At 45.2% G+C, this 25,071-nt stretch overlaps 1 protein-coding gene across 1 annotated transcript; it reads right to left on the reverse strand.

Moving 5' to 3' along the window:
- Nucleotides 1–155: 155 nt before the first annotated feature.
- LOC140125785 (NXPE family member 3-like) lies at nt 156–24,356 on the reverse strand. Its single transcript, XM_072144652.1, has 6 exons — nt 24,292–24,356; nt 13,519–14,007; nt 10,528–10,748; nt 9,788–9,858; nt 6,623–6,838; nt 156–1,849 (listed from the first exon to the last, which is right to left on the reverse strand). The coding sequence occupies exons 1-6, from the start codon at nt 24,346–24,348 to the stop codon at nt 1,278–1,280; spliced, it is 1,626 nt and encodes a 541-aa protein (XP_072000753.1). The 5' UTR covers nt 24,349–24,356; the 3' UTR covers nt 156–1,277.
- Nucleotides 24,357–25,071: the final 715 nt, after the last annotated feature.

Here is a 25,071-nt window from a genome sequence, read left to right on the forward strand (position 1 = left end):
ACGCACAGTACGTCCAACTTTGAGGCAGATGGGCTACAGCAGCAGAAGACCACACCGGGTGCCACTCCTGTCAGCTAAGAACAGGAAACTGAGGCTATAATTTGCACCAGCTCATCGAAATTGGACAGTAGAAGATTGGAAAAACGTTGCCTGGTCTGATGAGTCTCGATTTCTGCTGCGACATTCGGATGGTAGGGTCAGAATTTGGCGTCAACAACATGAAAGCATGGATCCATCCTGCCTTGTATCACCGGGTCAGGCTGGTGGTGGTGGTGTCATGGATCCATCCTGCCTTGTATCACCGGGTCAGGCTGGTGGTGGTGGTGTCATGGATCCATCCTGCCTTGTATCAGCGGGTCAGGCTGGTGGTGGTGGTGTCATGGATCCATCCTGCCTTGTATCAGCGGGTCAGGCTGGTGGTGGTGGTGTCATGGATCCATCCTGCCTTGTATCAACGGTTCAGGCTGGTGGTGGTGGTGTCATGGTGTGGGGAATATTTTCTTGGCACTCTTTGGGCCCCTTGGTACAACGCCACAGCCTACCTGAGTATTGTTGCTGAGCATGTCCATCCCTTTATGAGCACAATGTACCCTGTAACATCTGATGGCTACTTTCAGCAGGATAATGCGCCATGTCATAAAGCTGGAATCATCTCAGACTGGTTTCTTGAACATGACAATGAGGTCACTGGACACAAATGGCCTCCACAGTCACCAGATCTCAATCCAATAGAGCATCTTTGGGATGTGGTGGAACGGGAGATTCTCATCATGGATGTGCAGCCGACAAATCTGCGGCAACTGTGTGATGCCATCATGTCACTATGGACCAAAATCTCTGAGGAGCTTCCAGCACCTTGTTGTATCTATGCCACGAAGAATTGAGGCGGTTCTGAAGGCAAAAGGAGGTCCAACCCGTTACTAGCATGGTGTACCTAATAAAGTGGCCGGTGAGTGTATACACATACATACACACATATATACACATACATACAAACATATATACACATATATATATACATACACATATACATACACACACATACATATATACACACACATATACATACATACACACACATACATATATACACACACATATACATACATACATACACACATATACATACATACACACATATACATACATACACACACATATACATACATACACCCTGCTTTATATATAAGATGATAATTTGTTCTTAAAGATGGAGTGTACAATAAATACTTAGTATAAAACCAGTCCAGGAGCCCACGTAACATCTCAGGAGGCTTTCATTTAGGTGTTTGTGTTAGTTCTTTGACTGATCTTTGTGAGTTTGGACATATATAAGACAACATAAGGTCCACCTCGTTCTTGATGACCGGGGGTCCTGGGTGGATGTTGTCAGGAAGATAGTGGCAGGATGTCATGTCCCAGACGTCTAGGATGATCACCGCCATATCCTTGAAGGCCGCCCTCAGTAAAATGTCCAGCTGAAGAGACAACCAGTCACTGCCGTATATGGACTTATAACCGGTATTGGCAGATTTTATGATGACCGTCGTCTGAGGGCTGCGGAAAAGTAAATCTGAGATTGCCTGGCGGACCTTCTCCAGCCGCTCTAAGTAATATCTCACAGGATAGGTGGTAAAGTGTGCCCAAAGGGTCAGTGCAATCACCGTGTGAGGTCCTCCACCAATCCCAGCCAAGTGACTGGCTTCATAGTGGAGGTCAGATATCATGGTCTTGCTGGTCCTCAAAGGTAACCCATGGGCGCGCCACCGCATGACCAGACCGGCGTCAGCATCTACGGCTATCAGAGGTCCTGACTGGTAGTTCACATGCAGGTCTATCCTCTTGAGGCCTACAGAGAAAAAAACAGCAGCTATCAAAGACTTCACCAACATTTCCAGATACAGGGGACCATAGACCCCCCAACTTCATTTGTGGCTTCCACTGATTTAAGGAGGACCATTTGTCCACCTCTTACCTTCTGCTCTTTTTATATTAATAAAATTATTGGAGGAGATCAATTAGGGAAGATTCTCGAGTTTTTACATCCATTTTGTGGTTCTCCATGGTCTATGGCCTCCATTATCACTGATGTGACCTGTATATTCTACGAGGGCTGAACCTTCACCTATCATCAGAATGCACATTCACTGGGCCCATTGGGTAAGACCTCCACGACGTCTACCTTATTTTGGTTTTGATGGCTTCTCAATATAGATCAAAAACATCTGGGATATGTACATGGTCGTAAGACTGAAATTATTGTGGCTTTAATCCAAAAATGGACGAGGTGGGGAAGATGACCTCAATTCCTTTGGTCTAGAAGTCAGTGGAGGCTAAATTCATGGAACCATCCTAGTCCCTTCTTCAAAACTTTCTATGGGATTTACGCAAGAGCTTACAGTCTATGAGGATGAGGGGGTGACACAAGAGCTTACAGTCTATGAGGATGAGGGGGTGACACAAGATCTTACAGTCTATGAGTATGAGGGGGTGACACAAGAGATTACAGTCTATGAGGATGAGGGGGTGACACAAGAGCTTACAGTCTATGAGGATGAGGGGGTGACACAAGATCTTACAGTCTATGAGTATGAGGGGGTAACACAAGAGCTTACAGTCTATGAGGATGACGGGGTGACACAATAGCTTACAGTCTATGAGGATGAGGAGGTGACACAAGAGATTACAGTCTATGAGGATGAGGGGGTGACACAAGAGCTTACAGTCTATGAGGATGAGGGGGTGACACAAGAGCTTACAGTCTATGAGTATGAGGGGGTGACACAAGAGATTACAGTCTATGAGGATGAGGGGGTGACACAAGAGCTTACAGTCTATGAGGATGAGGAGGTGACACAAGAGCTTACAGTCTATGAGGATGAAGGGGTGACACAAGAGCTTACAGTCTATGAGGATGAGGGGGTGACACAAGAGCTTACAGTCTATGAGGATGAGGGGGTGACACAAGAGCTTACAGTCTATGAGGATGAGGAGGTGACACAAGAGCTTACAGTCTATGAGGATGAGAGGGGTGACACAAGAGCTTACAGTCTATGAGGATGAGGGGGTGACACAAGGGCTTACAGACTATGAGGATGAGGGGGTGACACAAGAGCTTACAGTCTATGAGGATGAGAGGGTGACAAGAGCTTACAGTCTATGAGGATGAGGAGTGACACAAGAGCTTACAGTCTGAGGATGAGAGGGTGACAAAAGAGCTTACAGTCTATGAGGATGAGGGGGTGACACAGGAGCTTACAGTCTATGAGGATGAGGGGCGACACAAGAGCTTACAGTCTATGAGAATTAGGGGGTGACACAGGAGCTTACAGTCTATGAGGATGAGGGTTGACACAAGAGCTTACAGTCTATGAGGATGAGGGGGTGACACAAGAGCTTACAGTCTATGAGGATGAGAGGGGCGACACAAGAGCTTACAGTCTATGAGGATGAGAGGGTGACACAGGAGCTTACAGTCTATGAGGATGAGGGGCGACACAAGAGCTTACAGTCTATGAGAATTAGGGGGTGACACAGGAGCTTACAGTCTATGAGGATGAGGGTTGACACAAGAGCTTACAGTCTATGAGGATGAGGGGGTGACACAAGAGCTTACAGTCTATGAGGATGAGAGGGGCGACACAAGAGCTTACAGTCTATGAGGATGAGAGGGTGACACAGGAGCTTACAGTCTATGAGGATGAGAGGGTGACACAGGAGCTTACAGTCTATGAGGATGAGAGGGGCGACACAAGAGCTTACAGTCTATGAGGAATAGGGGGTGACACAAGAGCTTACAGTCTATGAGGATTAGGGGGTGACACAAGAGCTTACATTCTATGAGGATGAGGGGGTGACACAAGAGCTTACAGTCTATGAGGATGAGGAGGTGACATAAAATCTTATAGTCTATGAGGATGAGGGGTGACACAAGAGCTTACAGTCTATGAGGATGAGGGGGTGACACAAGAGCTTACAGTCTATGAGGATGAGGGGGGACACAAGAGCTTAATGTCTGAGGATGAGGGACTGAAACAAGAGTTTACAGTCTATGAGGAGGAGGAGGTGACACAAGAGCTTACAGTCTATGAGGATGAAGGGGGGACACAATAGCTCACAGTCTATGAGGATGAGGGGGAGACACAGGAGCTTACAGTCTATGAGGATGAGGGGCGACACAAGAACTTACAGTCTATGAGGATGAGAGGGGCGACACAAGAGCTTACAGTCTATGAGGATTAGGGGGTGACACAAGAGCTTACATTCTATGAGGATGAGGGGGTGACACAAGAGCTTACAGTCTATGAGGATGAGGAGGTGACATAAAATCTTATAGTCTATGAGGATGAGGGGTGACACAAGAGCTTACAGTCTATGAGGAGGAGGGGGTGACACAAGAGCTTACAGTCTATGAGGATGAGGGGTTGACACAAGAGCTTACAGTCTATGAGGATGAGGGGGTGACACAAGAGCTTACAGTCTATGAGGATGAAGGGGGGACACAAGAGCTTACAGTCTATGAGGATGAAGGGGGGACACAATAGCTCACAGTCTATGAGGATGAGGGGGTGACACAAGAGCTTACAGTCTATGAGGATGAGGGGGAGACACAAGAACTTACAGTCTATGAGAAAGAGGGGTGTGACACAAGAGCTTACAGTCTATGAGGATGAGGAGTGACACAAGAGCTTACAGTCTGAGGATGAGAGGGTGACACAAGAGCTTACAGTCTATGAGGATGAGGGGGTGACACAAGAGCTTACAGTCTATGAGGATGAGGGGGTGACACAGGAGCTTACAGTCTATGAGGATGAGGGGGAGACACAAGAGCTTACAGTCTATGAGGATGAGGGGGAGACACAAGAGCTTACAGTCTATGAGGATGAGGGGGTGACACAAGAACTTACAGTCTATGAGGATGAGGGGGTGACACAAGAGCTTACAGTCTATGAGGATGAGGAGTGACACAAGAGCTTACAGTCTATGAGGATGAGGAGTGACACAAGAGCTTACAGTCTATGAGGATGAGGAGGTGACACAAGAGCTTACAGTCTATGAGGATGAGGGGGTGACACAAGAGCTTACAGTCTATGAGGATGAGAGGGGTGACACAAGAGCTTACAGTCTATGAGGATGAGGAGTGACACAAGAGCTTACAGTCCATGGGGATGAGGGGGTGACACAAGAGCTCACAGTCTATGAGGATGAGGGGGTGACACAAGAGCTTACAGTCTATGAGGATGAGGGGTGACACAAGAGCTTACAGTCTATGAGGATGAGGAGGTGACACAAGAGCTTACAGACTGAGGATGAGCGGGTGACACAAGAGCTTACAGTCTATGAGGATGAGAGGGGTGACACAAGAGCTTACAGTCTATGAGGAATGACACAAGAGCTTACAGTCTATGAGGATGAGGGGGTGACACAAGAGCTTACAGTCTATGAGGATGAGGAGTGACACAAGAGCTTACAGTCTGAGGATGAGAGGGTGACACAAGAGCTTACAGTCTATGAGGATGAGGGGGTGACACAAGAGCTTACAGTCTATGAGGATGAGGAGTGACACAAGAGCTTACAGTCTATGAGGATGAGGAGTGACACAAGAGCTTACAGTCTATGAGGATGAGAGGGTGACACAAGAGCTTACAGTCTATGAGGATGAGAGGGTGACATAAGAGCTTACAGTCTATGAGGATGAGGAGGTGACACAGGAGCTTACAGTCTATGAGGATGAGGGAGTGACACAAGAGCTTACAGTCTATGAGGATGAGGGGTGACACAAGAGCTTACAGTCTATGAGGATGAGAGGGTGACACAAGAGCTTACAGTCTATGAGGATGAGGGGGTGACACAAGAGCTTACAGTCTATGAGGATGAGGGGGTGACACAAGAGCTTACAGTCTATGAGGATGAGGGGTGACACAAGAGCTTACAGTCTATGAGGATGAGAGGGTGACACAAGAGCTTACAGTCTATGAGGATGAGAGGGTGACACAAGAGCTTACAGTCTATGAGGATGAGGGGGTGACACAAGAGCTTACAGTCTATGAGGATGAGAGGGTGACACAAGAGCTTACAGTCTATGAGGATGAGAGGGTGACACAAGAGCTTACAGTCTATGAGGATGAGGGGGTGACACAAGAGCTTACAGTCTATGAGGATGAGGGGGTGACACAAGTGCTTGTTTAATGGAAACAGAATAAAATGATTTAATAAAAATAAATTCTGCTGCTTGAACCATCATCAGCCGCATCTTATATACAAGATCCAAGGTGAATGTGACTGCAGAGAAGCCTGGAGGTTGGTATCTGGTGGTTGCTGAATGACAGGTGGGAGGAGGACACATGATGGATTAGTAAAGGGAGAGGTGACATTTCATGCGGTTAGCGGGTGATAGATCTGCCTAAGGAGATGGGTTTCAAGAATCCGATCTTCAGCTTCAATACCCAGCTATGTATTTAACTGCCTGAAGTTCTGGTTCTGTAGTTCAAAGTCCAAACATATTTTAAATGACACCAAATCCAAGATGCTACAGAGCCCAAAATAGTGGTGTCCCACTAATTCCCATAAACCCCCCTTGGACATTGCTGACCATTCCTGTATATAATGAAACATCTCTTACTTGGGATGTACCTCTCCAGATACTCAAACCACTGCCGCAGAGTGGAGTCTCCAAACATATGGATGTCTTTTCCTTTGAGACAGCCAAGGGCATCTGTAGGCCGGGGAAAATGTTGTCCCTTGCACGCTAGTGACGTCCACTTGTCTTCATAATAGAATCCAGAAGGTTGGGGAGAGCCATGTCCAGGTTTACAGGGTGGGAGCTTGGAGATGAATTCTGCAAGAATATGGAATAAGGGAGATTAAAAAGTGAGGACTACTATGGACCCATGATCCATATGCAACACCCTCGCCGATGCAAGGCGAAGGAGTGCTTGCGAATACGTCCCACAGCATGTCACTACATCACATAGAACAGTCCTTATAGGACACAGGGGACATTGCAGTGGTAGATCCTGCCTGGCAAGGCAGGAGTTAAGTGTTTTGTATGATGTAAGATCTATCATCCAATCACCTGTATTACATTCTGTCCAATGTAAGCTGAGATGTAATTGGAGGAACAGCCACCACCTGACCTAGGGGGTTACAAAACCCCTGGCCAGGAATGTTCCAGGCCTCAGTTCCAGACAGACCTGAGGGTCTGCAGGACACTAGAAGAGACTAGTCTTAGCCTAGCTCAGATGAGAAGAAGCAGACTGGGTTACCCCAGTCCAGACTCTATTCAGCCAGCATACCATACCAGAGCAGGAAGAGCCTAGCCCCTGCCTCTGAAGAGTGGAGCTAATTGATAAGAGTTAGTGAGGAAAGGGGTATCATTCTACCTTCAAGGGTGATACCTGAAGCAATCCAGGACAAGCTGAAGCTTCCTATTAGGACACAGCTACCTCCCAGCCTGCCCTCTGCATCCAGGCTGGCGATCTACCTCCTGTGGCTTCCTCCAACTGCATCTCAGTACTCCATCATTCTGTTTAAGGCACGTTGCTGTGGTTCCTGTCGGTTCCAATAAAGAACTGTAAGTTGTTTTTGTTCAACCTCTGCCTCCGTCTGGTCCCTGCTACTCCGGCTGTCATCATCACCGGCACCCTGTCTACCACACAGAGACTCATACTCTAGACACCAAAGGGTTGCCCCAGGGAGATCCGCTATAGCAGCCTCTCCCTCATCATTTCTTGCCAACACCACCCTGCTGAAGACCTGCCAGGCTGTAGGACAGCCCTCCGGTTCCCCATACCAAGCACCGTGACACTAGCGTGCCTAGGCCGCAACCGCCAGCCACTCAGGTACTGCGGGCCCCGGCTGTCTCCAGGCCTCAAGAAAAGGCTAGGCCCTGGTGGGGGATGTTGCACATACATGGACTTCCTTGGAATCTAGGGCTTCCTAGAGATGTCACGACACAATGGTGGTGGGACCTTTTGTCCTGGTAGTAGCTTAGTTCCTGCATGTTAATCATTGAACACTCCTTTCTTTCTCCAATGTTCATCTATCAGGTAGAGCAGACACACCCAGAGTCGGACTAGTCCACCAGTACCGTGGTTCCTCTGGTGGACCCTGAATATAAAACAATAATGGACCACAAAATATCAGCAGAAGGCATCCCAGTTTGGACATCTCATTTCCTAGAGGTTGATGGAGGACACGCCTCCCCCATTCCTTCCTCAAGGAACCCCGGTCCATCTAATCCTACCATACACATTTTACCAGTATGTATGTCTCTTTTATGGAGAAAGGTCTGTAATACACAGCCAGTCACCTTGGTCGCCAGCTTGTCTTCTCATAAAACTAAAAAATTGGGTGTGTTACATCAAACTGGACAATTGTTACCTGACATCTGCCTCTAGGTTGAAGTCAAAATACCACCATGTATACAAAACTGAAAATTGGTTTCCTCAATATAGTAAGATGGGAATATTTTGGGATTATTGCTTCACACCACCAATACAGGTCTACAGTTCACCGTGAGATGAACCAGGCCCAACTCCATTCTCTATGTTGTGAACATACAGTACAGTTTGGACACAGTTTTCTGTATTTTAATGACTATAAAAATTGTAGATTCACACTGAAAGCAGCAAGACTTTGAGGCAGATTTACTTACCCGGTCCTGTCGCGATCCTGTGGTGCGTTGTCCGACGAGGATTCGGGTCCAGCGCGATTCATTAGAGGTAGAATAGAGTAGAGAGGAGACCAGAGTGCAGCCAGAACTCAGCTCACTGCCTGAGCAGCTCTGAGGAGCTACTTAGTGAGAGAAAGGGGTATCATCCTACCTTCAAGGGTGATATCTGAAGAAACCCAGGACAAGCTGAAGCCTCCTACTAGGACACAGCTATCTCCCAGCCTGCCCTTGCTTCCAGGCTGATGTTCCATTCCTATGGTTCCCTCTCCAACTGCATCTCCAGCATTCTACCATTTATCAAGGCATGTTGCTACTGTTCCTGTCGGTTCCAATAAAGAACTGTAAGTTATTTTTGTTCAACGTCTGCCTCCGTCTGGTCCCTGCTACTAGGGCTGTCACCATCCCGGGAACCCTATCCACCACCCAGAGACTCATACTCCGGACACCAAAGGGTTGCCCCAGGGAGAACTACTCTAGCAGCCTCTCCCTCATCATTTCTTGCCAACACCACCCTGCTGGAGAGCTGCCAGGCTGTAGGACAGCCCTCCGGTTCCCCCATACCAAGCACCGTGACACTAGCGTGCCTAGGCCGCAACCGCCAGCCACTCAGGTACTGCGGGCCCCGGCTGACTCCAGGCTCCAAGAAAAGGATAGGCCCCGGTGGGGGATGTTGCACAAAGTTAATAAGTGCAATCAAAGAGAGGAGAAGGGGTTATGGTGCTGTTTATAGTGGGGAGGATCTACAATCCAGTCCGCTTTAGCCTCTTGTCTAGTCAAGACTTGTCTTGAGAGAAGTTACAAGTACTATGCTACTATGACCAGTGTCATATACTGTTAATGCAGAGGCTCAATCTGCCAATCTACTAATTTGGGGTTCTGGGACCACCGTTCTTTTTTCATCCATTGTGGTCCCACTACTGAGACCCAAAACAATCAGCAATTTATCCCTTATCCTTGTGATTGTTGACGTATTTGTGGTCATCTCTAGTCAAATAGCCACAAATCATGGTCTCTGCTTTGCTTTACTGATTTGTGACTACAAAGATATATTAAGGCCATAGTCTCTATACATTATTTGTTTAAATCCATAAAATATGGTGATCAAAACCTTACCAGAGAGTCTTTGGTCTTCTGTCACGTTGATCGGAGGAGTTGAACCTGATATAGCCGTGTTAGTGACAGAACTAAGGAGGAGAAACCATAAATGATCAGAACATTGGCCAATATATCTCCTTAGACTTCTTTTCCACCACTCGTTGACCCCAACTTCCTTCCATTTCAAGGGATCTCTCTATATCTCTCTCTATATACATGTATCTATATGTACAACCAAAGCTTCAGATCAACAGTGATGGACAACTATGTGACATGGATGCATCCAATTTCCATCTGCATGGGTAATTCATGGATGAAATGGGTCATTAAGTTAAAAGTTGGCTTTACATTAGATATGAAGAGCGTCGGAGATCATATTTGGTGACAAGTCATGAACATTTGTCGGAGGAGTTGGTGTTTGAGGAGGATTGCATGGAGGTCCATGGTAATGGTGGTACGGGAAATATTGCCTCTCAGAGACTATTTCCATCCTGGGTTCAATTGGGAACTCTAGTCCTTCTAACTATGGACCACCCTTAGGGCTACACATCCTTCACATTAAATCTGTAACAAGGTCCCAAATTCTGGATGTAAATGATAATACTGGGGTCTTCTTACTTGTAGAGGAGTCTTTTGGTCCTCCTTAGGCACCAAGGCAGATAGTGAATGTTACCTCTGCTCCCCCTATAGTTGTGCCCTTGACAATATGTTATTTCCATAATGGTCTGATGAAGATTTATAGCAAGGCCATCACTCACGGACTAAGGAAAGAGTCCTCCAGGTGGTTTGTCACACTGCGGTATCCCCCCATTGAGTGGTAGATGAGTGAATAACATGGCATCTTCTTAGGTTTCACGCACTGCCAGGTATCTCCACTCACATGATCCACATATGTGCAAGTATCATTGCCAGGAACCTGCACATTGCACTCGGCAGCCGCACTGCTACCATTATACTGGAAATATCCAGTGAAATAAACCTGAAATAAAAAATAAAAACATTTGTAAAACATTTAGACAGACTAGGCTAACTTTTTGCTGAAAGTTCCGGAGAAACTGTAAGTGTGTTACACAAAAAGTACAGAGGAGTGATCCATCACAAGACCTTCATAAACCTTCTCTGAGCCAGAAGGCCCTGCAAGGGTTAGGGATTAAGGGTCCAGGCCTTGCTGAAGCTTAGGGAGATCACAAAAGTTTGTTGCCTTCGCTGAGGTGTAAGCCCAAGTTTATGCTAAGGAATGGTCATGGTGTGCAATCTTCTGAGTGCTGGGGTCATAAGGGTGTAAGAAACCAGATGGCCATACACACCCACCATGAATCTCTGTGGGGATCTACCTAGGATGGTCAGCCACATCCCAAAACATGGCAAAACACAATAAGAACACACAAAAAAACCCTAAAAATAAATATGTGATGGAGATGTGTTCTGTTATGACAATGCTGATTGGATCTATAAAAGTTTCTCAGCTATAGGTCCAACATGAAGCAAGTCTAGAAACGCCCAAACCAAGAGACTTCAGGCACCACAGGGTCACCATTCCTAGGCCAACACTACAACGTAAGCTTTCAACCTACTCAGCTTCTGCCCTCACCCACATGTCTCTCAGTCCTGTTCTGTGTCCCAGGTCCAGCCAATATCCGGAATGAATATGGTTTCAGATGGAAAATCAAGTAGCATTATTTGCGGTGATCCCACCATTGCCACCTAAGTGTCCCCAAGGCAAGGGTAGTACACTGATGGATGAACCTCACCACCATAGATGGATCCACCATAGTGATCACAACATATGCCCTTGATGGTCTGATTCCTTACAAAAACATTGTCCACAAGGTCTAAACTGTAATACGCAATAAGTTTATGTGATGCGGAGGGTTTTTATAAAACCTTCTGCCCGATTAAAAATCTGATCTGGTATATAGACAACATTTTATGGATGCTAGAAATGGACTTTGATCTTCTGGCATCCAGTAACGATCTGGACAAGTCTTTGGCAGTGACGCGGTTTCCCCGCTTATTAAATTCTGTTGATTTGGGTTATAGAGCACAATATCTCATATACTGGGAGTAGTTTGACAGGTTGGAGATGTCCTTGTGACTTTTGGTTGTTAAAAAATCATGAATGAATCACTACTTTTGTAGTCTGTGTCGGTTGTGTTCATCCCCTACATTTGTATGATCACTCACCTGCTGCGGTAAGAAATGTAGAATAATGAAAAATGTGAAAAAAAATTTCACGGCTGGGTTTTCATGGAGACTCATTTGTTTTAAGATGTTTTTCTACTATTAAGTGATGTCAATAGTTACTGATGACATAATGAAACACTCATGTGGGTGCCTTAAAAGTTGGGACTGTTTTCAAGTTTGTTTGGGGCCCTGATTTTGGAAATGACTGTTGCAAGTGCTCCTGCGACCCACGTCCCGAGTCGCAGGCGCACCCGTGCCAATCTCTGCGGCGCCCACTCCCGCCAGGTTCACTCTCTTCTCCATGTTCCTACTCCCTTCCCGGCTTCCCAGCTCGCTTGTCCCCGTCTCTTAGGGCACATGCATTGCCGCTCATAGATTTAAAGGGTCAGCGCACTGCCGATTGGCGCTGGCCATTTCCTGGATTAAGAGAAAGCTTGTTCCCTATCTATGTATTGATCAACTGTTGTAACCCCGGACCTGTTCCCGTTTAAGCTCCTCCGTTGCCAGTCCTGACCTTCTGCTCTGCCTCTGACCCTGAAACTTTGCCGCCTGTCTTGACCACTTGCCTTCTGATTCTGTACCTTGCCTTGGCCGCCACTGTAGACAAAGTCACACCTGTGAAACGACCTGGTGGTACCACTTCACAACAAGTCCAACCCACTTTGCGACGGGCTCTGGTGAAGACCTTAGACTCTGGTGCTCTGGTGTCACTTAGACTCCGGTCCCAGTTGTCGGCTTAGGTAATCGTCCACGGTGGTCCAGTGGGTCCGCTACCCCTGGAGCCTGACATTTTCCCCTATCAGCTCTACTTTTGGAAAAATGCCATTGCTCCCTTATGAAGTATAAGCTGCTCAAACAGTGGTCACTCAATATTGTACTAAAGAATTTTTGATAAATGATGTCGTACTTTGTGGCTGTTGAGTTTTCTCATCAGGTCGCTAAATCCTCATTTCTGTGATTTCCTGTGATGTGGTGCTCTTGGATATACACACTGGATACTCCAACAGTAATCAGCCATGAGAACCATAGGAGCCATAGTCATAAGAACATTGCATCATCGCTTCAACATCTCGTGAGCTACAGCTGCTAAAAGAAATGGAACCCCTGGTACCAAGAAAAAAATGTATTTGTTCCCCGATGCTATGAAACGGAAGGGAGAACCTAATTTGTGTACCTCAACCAAAACATAAGTTTGTGTAGTATCCTAGTGATATGCCATAGCTGTAACCGGTAAACATCTAGAGTAATCGTTGGAAGGGGACTACCAGCTCCAGCTCCAACGTGTCCAACCAAATGTCCAATGTTAGTCATACTATGCAGCCAGACCCCAAAATATATCTATGCCTCAGATCAAACTAAAAACTGAATTCAGACCCCAGTCCCTGGAACTGTTCTATAATATGACCACTCCATACCACTCCATGGACACATGTCAGACACGTTCTATGTATTTATATAACTTTTGTAGGTACATGCTGAAAGGATTTCCCGGTGTACCCCCCCAATGGATGATTTCCAATCCCCTAAGACTAAGATATGAAAACATATATACGTTCATTGGTTACCTTGCTGGGATTACTCTCCCTCTTCTTCTTCAGAACATCCACGGCCTCACTGGAATGAATGAGCCTGATGAACACTTGAGCTTCCCCAGGCCATGGGAGCAGGAACGTGGCTGAATAGCTTCCATTGCCGTGGTCAGTCACTTTACCAGTCACTCCAGCTTTTACTTTTGGAGAGTGAAGCTTGGCCTGGAAAAAGTCTCCACCATAGGCCTTTGGTTTTCCATTGTGATCCCGGGTTGTGATGAAGACTTCCAAGAACTCACCGACCTTATAGGTCTCTCGAGGATTCAACAAGTGGTAATCACAGTTTTTGGGGCTTGTTGAAAAATTAAAATGGTTGACAGGCGATGGTGGCTCGGGCCAGTCAATAATTTTAAGAAGTTCTAGTAAACTGGAGTTCATGGGGGCCACCACCGTAACCGCAGGCGTTATGATGGGTAGAAGTCTCGAATTATCCAAGTTATCCATCTGTAAGAACCTGTAGAAAAACTGATGAAAGAAGACAATTAGAAGAAAGAAACGGTTACAACGTATGTACAAAGAGACAGTGAAAGCTTCTGAGACGACCACCACCACTCCGCGAAGACCATGAGTAGAAATACATGAGGAACGTTACAGCACAATGCCAGTGGGATTCACCAAAAGCCACCAATGTTATGGAATCCATAGAACATGCAGAGAGGCAGCAAATCCCATTGTGGAACTTATTAACTAGAAGAAAACTTCCCAGATGTCTAATTTTTTAGCCTCATAGGGAAATCATCAACAGAAGTTTATGGAGGATAATCTTCGCTATTTATATAACATTCGTCAATGTAGTTTACAGATTATTATATTCCTATTGTGTTTGGTGTGTTTTTTCTGCATTTACTTACCTGTATACGGTCTTTATCCCTTGTATTATTAGTTTTCTTGTACAGTTGTGTAGATTACTGCTCCTCCCTCGGCGGCGTGCTAAGCGCATGCGCCTGTCTACATCAGATTTGTATGTGGTTATTTAAACTTTGAGTGCTATGGTGTTTGTTACCACAACGCCCTCAGGTGTTTGTTACCACAACGCCCTCAGGTGTTTGTTACCACAACGCCCTCAGGTGTTTGTTACCACAACGCCCTCAGGTGTTTGTTACCACAACGCCCTCAGGTGTTTGTTACCACAACGCCCTCAGGTGTTTGTTACCACAACGCCCTCAGGTGTTTGTTACCACAACGCCCTCAGGTGTTTGTTACCACAACGCCCTCAGGTGTTTATTACCAGAACACCCTCAGGTGCCCACTTTACATGCACTACCTAAGGTACATAAAGATGCCTTCCCCCGTCCCTTACGTCCTATTATTTCAGGTACTGATTCTTTGAATGACGCCTTCCTGGTTAGATGCTTATTTACAGCCTATTGTGTGTTCAATGCCCAGTTTTCTTAGCGATACCAAGGAAGTGTTGATAAATATGGACAAGGCACCAGGGACCTCATTTTCACTAAAGACAGGTAACAGAAGCCCATCACAGCTGCAGTGCACATTGTCTTTCTGCCTTCTCTAAGCATTTACATTACAATATAATTGTGTTATAACTTACTTTGCATCATGACAGAGTCCTCTTTGTAGTCCCAGGGGTTGGGCTTTGGTTTGGATGCATTTCAAATAACAACATGTGCCTTGTCTGTGCTGCAGACTCCTCAGCTCTTGACCCCCACCTTTGTGCTCCTGTACAGCTCCTTCTCCCTCTCCCACTGATGTCAGATCACCAAGCTGTGCAGGAGCAGGAGGAGCTGTACAGAAGCCCAAAGGTGGGGGCTGAGAGCTGAGCAGCACAGACAAGTCACATGTTGTTATTTTAAATGCATCCAAACCGACCCCCTCAAGTTACGCCCCTGGATCTGTTGTACCTCTATTGAATACATTTAACCCTAATATGTCCAGCTCACCTACTCCCATGTTGTATCAGTGAGGTTCAGCTATCCTATATTGTAAGAAGTCCAGCTCACCTACTCCCATGTTGTATCAGTGATGTTCAGCTATCCTATATTGTAACAAGTCCAGCTCACCTACTCCCATGTTGTATCAGTGATGTTCAGCTATCCTATATTGTAAGAAGTCCAGCTCACCTACTCCCATGTTGTATCAGTGATGTTCAGCTATCCTATATTGTAACAAGTCCAGTTCACCTACTCCCATGTTGTATCAGTGATGTTCAGCTATCCTATATTGTAACAAGTCCAGTTCACCTACTCCCATGCTGTATCAGTGATGTTCAGCTATCCTATATTGTAACAAGTCCAGCTCACCTACTCCCATGCTGTATCAGTGATGTTCAGCTATCCTATATTGTAACAAGTCCAGCTCACCTACTCCCATGCTGTGTCAGTGATGTTCAGCTATCCTATATTGTAACAAGTTCAGTTCACCTACTCCCATGCTGTGTCAGTGATGTTCAGCTATCCTATATTGTAACAAGTCCAGTTCACCTACTCCCATGCTGTATCAGTGATGTTCAGCTATCCTATATTGTAACAAGTCCAGTTCACCTACTCCCATGCTGTGTCAGTGATGTTCAGCTATCCTATATTGTAACAAGTCCAGCTCACCTACTCCCATGTTGTATCAGTGATGTTCAGCTATCCTATATTGTAACAAGTCCAGCTCACCTACTCCCATGTTGTATCAGTGATGTTCAGCTATCCTATATTGTAACAAGTCCAGCTCACCTACTCCCATGTTGTATCAGTGATGTTCAGCTATCCTATATTGTAACAAGTCCAGCTCACCTACTCCCATGTTGTATCAGTGATGTTCAGCTATCCCATTTTGTAAGAAGTCCAGCTCAGCTACAACTATATTTGACCATCTCCCTAGTGCTCCATGTTCATCTTGTTCTTCGTCTTGCGTTGCACTCACCAGATAAACCAAACTCTGTTACTTCCGGGTTACAAAATTGGTAAATTGGATAAGACATATCCATAGGTTGATTGCCTATTTTGGGCATCATGTCCTGTGCCTTCCCTGACCAGACGGGTGGCAAAGATCCAAGGCAGCCCCCGGGTTACGTACAAGATAGGTTCCAGAGGTTTGTTCTTAAGTTGAATTTGTATGTAAGTCGAAACTGTATATTTTATAATTGTAGATTCAGACCAAAAATTTTTTTGCCCCAGTGACAATTGGAGTTTAAATTTTTTTGCTGTAATGGGACCAAGGATTATCAATAAAGCTTCATTAGAGACACCTTGCAGCCTGGGACTATAGTAACATCCAGAGATCTTCACTAGAGGTCACAGGGGGCAGAGGGGTCCGTCTTTAACTATGGGTCATCTGTAAGTCGGGTGTACTGAAGTAGGGGACCGCCTGTACTCGGTAACCCTCCAGCATCTGTACAATCTCTGTATCACGGGAGTGAAACCGAGATTGAAACATGAAACTAGTCGGTTGTAAACTGGCAGGATATTGTATAATCGATGACATAACAGCATGTTCCAGACCTCAAGGTGAACTAAAAATATAATTTTTAAAAAATCACAAATTAAAAAAAACAAATAAAATAAAAATTAAAAACTCCACTTCCTTCCCCTTTTCCCGTAACTTAAGCAAAAATCAAGTACAAACAAGTCAAACGCTGTAGAGATTAAACCAAAAAAACTAAATGATGTCGGAATTGTTTGTCACAGCAGTAGAGGCCATGAGATGGTGGCCTGTGCCAACACTTCCCAGAAGGGTGAACCATGAAGCGTGGAACAATGCACAGCGAGAGAGAGCAGGTGCCACGAGACCTCCGCGGCTGCCAAGAGACTCTGGTGAGAGAGAGACGCTATGGTAACTAGAGACTGCTGGGAGAACAACCAGAATAACCAGACTGCTGGTGATCTAACCAGAATAATCAAGCTCCTCCATCACCGAAGCCTACAACATCTGAACTACTACAAGATCTGAACTACTACAAGATCTGAACTAATACAAGATCTGAAGACCAGCAAGATCTGAACTACTACAAGATCTGAAGGCCAGCAAGATCTGAACTACTACAAGATCTGAAGACCAGCAAGATCTGAAGACCAGCAAGATCTGAACTACTACAAGATCTGAAGACCAGCAAGATCTGAACTAATACAAGATCTGAAGACCAGCAAGATCTGAAGACCAGCAAGATCTGAACTACTACAAGATCTGAAGACCAGCAAGATCTGAAGACCAGCAAGATCTGAACTACTACAAGATCTGAAGACCAGCAAGATCTGAACTACTACAAGATCTGAAGACCAGCAAGATCTGAACTACTACAAGATCTGAAGACCAGCAAGATCTGAAGACCAGCAAGATCTGAACTACTACAAGATCTGAAGACCAGCAAGATCTGAAGACCAGCAAGATCTGAACTACTACAAGATCTGAAGACCAGCAAGATCTGAACTACTACAAGATCTGAAGACCACCTCAACCGATTTCTGACCATCATCTAGAAGATGTGAAGCCTGAGAAGTTTATTACAGCTCCACATGAGAAGACATTTTGACCTGTACTTGGAAAGTAAAGGTTTGGAGGAGAAGATCAGAGCTTTGGAGATGTTAGGTCGGATCTATAGTTGGATCTATGATGCGTGGGCCAATAATAGTTGTGATATGTTTGAAGTGTCTTGGGCCTTAACCCCCCCCCCCCCCCCCGCACCACCACCACCAGTATTTATTTTTGGGTGCTTTTTTGTTATAATTTATTTGTCAAAAGGAAGACAGATATTAAACCCACAAGCCGCACTTCCTGCCTCATTTTCACACAGCAAACCCACCCACCTCCTGCCGAGAAACCAAAACAGAAGTAGAGTAACTTGTGGTGCATTACAAAACCGTGTTCCCATCTTCACACCTCGGTGTTGTAGATCTACACTACTTTACATGTCCCTTCCTGTCTTCTGAAGGTTACTACATAACGTGAGAATAAGGTGAAGGGCTGGTAGATGAGATGAGAAGGTTTGGACTGGGAAACAAATCTTTAGAAATGTTTGAGGGGGATCAGTGCTGGTCCTTACTCCATTTGGGTCACATTCATCAATTGCCACAGAAGTCACAGTTACCAGTGAGATTCTTAGCAGGAGGTTGCCATAGCTGGCATTGTCTACATTGAAGGTAGGTCATGGATAGCAGTGGGGTACCACTGGAGGTTGTCATAGCTGGCATTGTCTATATTGAAGGTAGGTCATGGATAGCGGTGGAGTACCACTGGAGGTTGTCATAGCTGGCATTGTCTATATTGAAGGTAGGTCATGGATAGCAGTGGGGTACCACTGGAGGTTGCCATAGCTGGCATTGTCTATATTGAAGGTAGGTCATGGATAGCGGTGGGGTACCACTGGAGGTTGCCATAGCTGGCATTGTCTATATTGAAGGTAGGTCATGGATAGCGGTGGGGTACCACTGGAGGTTGTCATAGCCGGCATTGTCTATATTGAAGGTAGGTCATGGATAGCGGTGGAGTACCACTGGAGGTTGCCATAGCCGGCATTGTCTATATTGAAGGTAGGTCATGGATAGCAGTGGGGTACCACTGGAGGTTGTCATAGCTGGCATTGTCTATATTGAAGGTAGGTCATGGATAGCAGTGGGGTACCACTGGAGGTTGTCATAGCCGGCATTGTCTATATTGAAGGTAGGTCATGGATAGCGGTGGGGTACCACTGGAGGTTGCCATAGCTGGCATTGTCTATATTGAAGGTAGGTCATGGATAGCGGTGGAGTACCACTGGAGGTTGCCATAGCTGGCATTGTCTATATTGAAGGTAGGTCATGGATAGCGGTGGGGTACCACTGGAGGTTGTCATAGCCGGCATTGTCTATATTGAAGGTAGTTCATGAATAGCGGTGGGGTACCACTGGAGGTTGTCATAGCTGGCATTGTCTATATTGAAGGTAGGTCATGGATAGCAGTGGGGTACCACTGGAGGTTGTCATAGCTTGCATTGTCTATATTGAAGGTAGGTCATGGATAGTGGTGGAGTACCACTGGAGGTTGCCATAGCCGGCATTGTCTATATTGAAGGTAGGTCATGGATAGCAGTGGGGTACCACTGGAGGTTGTCATAGCTGGCATTGTCTATATTGAAGGTAGGTCATGGATAGCGGTGGAGTACCACTGGAGGTTGCCATAGCTGGCATTGTCTATATTGAAGGTAGGTCATGGATAGCAGTGGGGTACCACTGGAGGTTGTCATAGCTGGCATTGTCTATATTGAAGGTAGGTCATGGATAGCGGTGGGGTACCACTGGAGGTTGTCATAGCTGGCATTGTCTATATTGAAGGTAGGTCATGGATAGCAGTGGGGTACCACTGGTGGTTGTCATAGCTGGCATTGTCTATATTGAAGGTAGGTCATGGATAGCAGTGGGGTACCACTGGAGGTTGTCATAGCTGGCATTGTCTATATTGAAGGTAGGTCATGGATAGCGGTGGGGTACCACTGGAGGTTGTCATAGCTGGCATTGTCTATATTGAAGGTAGGTCATGGATAGCAGTGGGGTACCACTGGAGGTTGTCATAGCTGGCATTGTCTATATTGAAGGTAGGTCATGGATAGCGGTGGGGTACCACTGGAGGTTGCCATAGCTGGCATTGTCTATATTGAAGGTAGGTCATGGATAGCAGTGGGGTACCACTGGAGGTTGCCATAGCTGGCATTGTCTATATTGAAGGTAGGTCATGGATAGCAGTGGGGTACCACTGGAGGTTGCCATAGCTGGCATTGTCTATATTGAAGGTAGGTCATGGATAGCGGTGGGGTACCACTGGAGGTTGTCATAGCCGGCATTGTCTATACTGAAGGTAGGTCATGGATAGCAGTGGGGTACCACTGGAGGTTGTCATAGCCGGCATTGTCTATATTGAAGGTAGTTCATGAATAGCGGTGGGGTACCACTGGAGGTTGTCATAGCTTGCATTGTCTATATTGAAGGTAGGTCATGGATAGCAGTGGGGTACCACTGGAGGTTGTCATAGCTGGCATTGTCTATATTGAAGGTAGGTCATGGATAGCAGTGGGGTACCACTGGAGGTTGTCATAGCCGGCATTGTCTATATTGAAGGTAGGTCATGGATAGCGGTGGGGTACCACTCGAGGTTGTCATAGCTGGCATTGTCTATATTGAAGGTAGGTCATGGATAGCGGTGGGGTACCACTGGAGGTTGCCATAGCTGGCATTGTCTATATTGAAGGTAGGTCATGGATAGCGGTGGGGTACCACTGGAGGTTGCCATAGCTGGCATTGTCTATATTGAAGGTAGGTCATGGATAGCGGTGGAGTACCACTGGAGGTTGTCATAGCCGGCATTGTCTATATTGAAGGTAGGTCATGGATAGCGGTGGAGTACCACTGGAGGTTGTCATAGCTGGCATTGTCTATATTGAAGGTAGGTCATGGATAGCGGTGGAGTACCACTGGAGGTTGTCATAGCTGGCATTGTCTATATTGAAGGTAGGTCATGGATAGCGGTGGGGTACCACTGGAGGTTGTCATAGCCGGCATTGTCTATATTGAAGGTAGGTCATGGATAGCAGTGGGGTACCACTGGAGGTTGTCATAGCTGGCATTGTCTATATTGAAGGTAGGTCATGGATAGCAGTGGGGTACCACTGGAGGTTGTCATAGCTGGCATTGTCTATATTGAAGGTAGGTCATGGATAGCGGTGGAGTACCACTGGAGGTTGTCATAGCTGGCATTGTCTATATTGAAGGTAGGTCATGGATAGCGGTGGGGTACCACTGGAGGTTGTCATAGCCGGCATTGTCTATATTGAAGGTAGGTCATGGATAGCAGTGGGGTACCACTGGAGGTTGTCATAGCTGGCATTGTCTATATTGAAGGTAGGTCATGGATAGCAGTGGGGTACCACTGGAGGTTGTCATAGCCGGCATTGTCTATATTGAAGATGGGTCATATACAGTATAGTAATGAAGGTCAACAATGGAGGTCAGTTATAGTTGACCTTCCTTCAATATTGTCTCCACTAATTCACTTGTGACTGTGCCCTCCTTCAATGGTACCTACTGGTCACCTACCTTCAATATTGACTGCTATGGCACCCCACTGGTAACTGTCTGTCCCTCCAATACTGGTACCATTGTAGGTCAGTATTGGAGTGGGTCACCAGTGGGGTAGCACAAAGGGGGTCAACATTGAGGGTAGGTCATAGTCACCAGTGGGCTACCACCAGAGGTCAAGATTGGAAGGGTCACAGTTCCCAATGGGGTAACACATGAGGAATCAATATTGATGGTAGGTCATAGTTACCAGTATGATACGACATAAAATCAACACAGATGATGTGGAAGACCCCCATATACAGTACTGCCAGACTGTAGTATAGCAGTATGTGGTAGGATCAATCAGACAACTTGAAGGACTGAAAAACTGTGAAAAAAAAAATCTAATAAAACCTAGAACCTAAAACCACCCCGCTTCCCCTAGAACTGATATAAAAACAGATAAACAAGTAAAATCATGAACACATTAGGTATCGCCGCGTCCCAAAATGTCCAATCTATCAAAATATAATAAAGTTTTTTCACTGCATTTAACCCCGTAACGGAAAATAGCGCCCAAATGTCCATCGCCCGCCGGTGTATGGAGAAGACTCACAGGCTAAGCCCTCTCCATACAAGGTGGGAGTTTACTGCATACTGCAGCAAACACCCACCAGTAACACCTACGGACGGTGCTGGCACTGATCACAGGTGTCAATCCTGTAAAGCGGCCTCTGGTCACCACCATATGGGATTTAATTGCCACCCCCTGTAAAGTCATTGGGGGGGGGGAGACGATTGGTAGACATGACAGCCTCGGGTCATACAAAAACCTGAGACTGTCTGATTTCATCCCATCTATTACATTACCATTTAACCTTGTTACGGAAAATAGCGCCCAAAGTCGAAAATGACACTTTTTTTGCCATTTTGAAAAATCGAAAAAAAAAAATTCTATAAAAAGCTTTGTACACCGAGGTATGAAAAAATTATTAGCGCCACAAATCTAAGCCCACAAGAAAAGCTCAAATGCATTTTTTTCCCAAATTTTCCTGCATTTGGATTTTTTTTCCCGCTTCCCAGTACACGGCATGGAATATTAAATACCATCACTACGAAGTGCAATTTGTTGAAAACAAGTATGGAAATTTTTTTTAAAAGTTATGGATTTTTGAAGGTGAAAGTGAAAAATGAAATTGCAAAAACAAAAAAAGGAGCGTGACGTTAAGGGGTTAAAATGTATTAAAACCCTAGAAAACCTGTATAAATCCGGTATCACTGTGATCGCACCGAACTAAAAAATAAAGGAGAATTGTTATTTGTGGAGCACAGTGAAAGCCGTAAAATCTGAACCCACAAAAACACAGTGCCAAATGTGTTTTTTTTTTCACTTATTTTACCAGATTTGGATTTTTTTTCCGGCTTTCCAGTACATGGCCTGGAATAATCAATATCATCACTGAGAAGTAACATTGAATATACAGAATATAAGCCCTGACACAGCTCTGTACACGGAAAAATTAAAAAGCTCTAGGTGGGAGGAGCAAAAAATGAACGAAAAACGTCAGGCGAGGAGGAGGGGTAAGTACCGTATGTGTAGTTTTTTTGTTTTTTTTTTACTTTGAGTGGTAGACTAAGGGTTAACAAAACATAAAAATATAAACGCTGCTATAGGATAGAGAGTTATTAATCTTGTTGGAAAGGGCTGAAGTGCGAGGGGATACGGGGGGGGGGGGGCGGGGGTAATTATATATATATATACATATATGCATATAATTATATCATATACATAATGAGGACCTTATAGGGGGATTCCACGGGAAATCACTGGGTGTAACACGAAGAAGAGGAACATATAGTAACGTCAGTAACTTTATCAGCCAGAAACAGGCAAAAAAGACGCTGCAAAAGCACAAAAACAGCAAAAAAAAAACCCCCATAAAAATACATAGAAAACTTCTACACTTTACTAATGTATTAGACTATTGTAAATATGGTAAATAAATATAGTAAAATATAGATGAGCGAAATAGAAATGTGCAAAAATACTACATTAAAAAAAACTAAAAAAAAAAATAAAAAAAAAAAACTAATAAATATAAGAAAAAACATGAAGGCAAGAAAATAAGGCGTTGCTGGTGCCAGCGCTCGGTGTCCCCCAGTCGCTGTGACGTGTCAGGGATCACGTCGGGTTACCAGAGTTTTATATCGTTTTAATATTCAATTTATATAAAAAAAATTTAAAAAAAAAATCTAAAATATGTATATATACATTAAAAAAAAAAGTGTATATATATATATATATATATATATATATATATATATATATATACATATACAGGCAGTCCCCTGGCTACATAAGTTTGTTCTTAAGTTGAATTTGTATGTAAGTCGGAACTGCATATTTTATTATTGTAGATCCAGACAAAAAATTTTTGCTGTAATGGGACCAAGAATTATCAATAAAGCTTCATCCAAGTAACATCCAGAGAGGTCACAGGGGGCAGAGGGGTCCGTCTTTAACTAGGGGTCATCTGTAAGTCGGGTGTCCTTAAGTAGGGGATCACCTGTATATAAATAGTAGCCAAAACTCTAAGTCATAACTCAAAATATATCAAAAATCACACAGAGACAAAAAATAAGTGGTAGGACTACAACTCCCAGCATGCCCTGCCACCTGATGGGATTCTTTAAAAAACCAGCAGAAAAAAAGTTTTGTAAAGTTTTTTTTTTTAATTATGTGACAATCCCCCCCCCCCCCTCAGCCCCCTGCACTCACCCCTCCTATAAGCATCATGCAGGAGAATGGGAGTAGTAGTCTCCATACGATCCTCATCGCTGACACGTCTGGGACTGGCTGAGCACTGCCAGGACATGAGAAGTTACTCCTCAGGACACGCCTCGGCTGCAGGAAGCCAAAAAACTTTCACTCCCGTCAGGGGATCATTCAGCTGCTTCGCACTTGTCGATGTTTTTGTGGTTTTTGCTCTTTCTATATCACAAATGTGAAAAAAAACCACCAAAACTTGTTGTTTTTTTTTTAAACAGCGCCACACCCGGTTTATAGGTTGTTTCTGGTATTGCAGCTCAGGCTCATTGGAGTAAATGGTACTGGACTGTAATACCAGTCATGACCTATGGACAGGTGTGGCGCTGTTTTTGGACTTCAGCAGAAATTTTGTTGGCTTAAAGGGGCGGTCGAGGGTTGTTATTATCTTTAACGATTAGGCTGTGACTCTTGACTCTAGCGCCGTACATTGTATAGAGGCTGGGCTTGGTATTGCAGCTCAGCCTCTTTAACTTGAATAGGACTGAGCTACTACTGGGTCATGTGATCAGAGGAGATGACATCACAGATATCAGATCATTAGGGTGGTCTGACACCCCCAATAATTAGCCTGCAATGCCACAATGACACAGTAGAGGGGGCCAGCAACAGACAGCGCCATCTACTGTATAGTGGCCATTTTGAGGTACTGCAGCTAAGTGAAATTGAAATCCAAAACATGGGAGCAGATTTACTTACCCGATCCATTCGCGATCCAGCGGCGCGTTCTCT

The sequence above is a fragment of the Engystomops pustulosus genome, chromosome 4 (genome assembly GCF_040894005.1).
Source record: "Engystomops pustulosus chromosome 4, aEngPut4.maternal, whole genome shotgun sequence".
Taxonomy (NCBI): domain Eukaryota; kingdom Metazoa; phylum Chordata; class Amphibia; order Anura; family Leptodactylidae; genus Engystomops; species Engystomops pustulosus.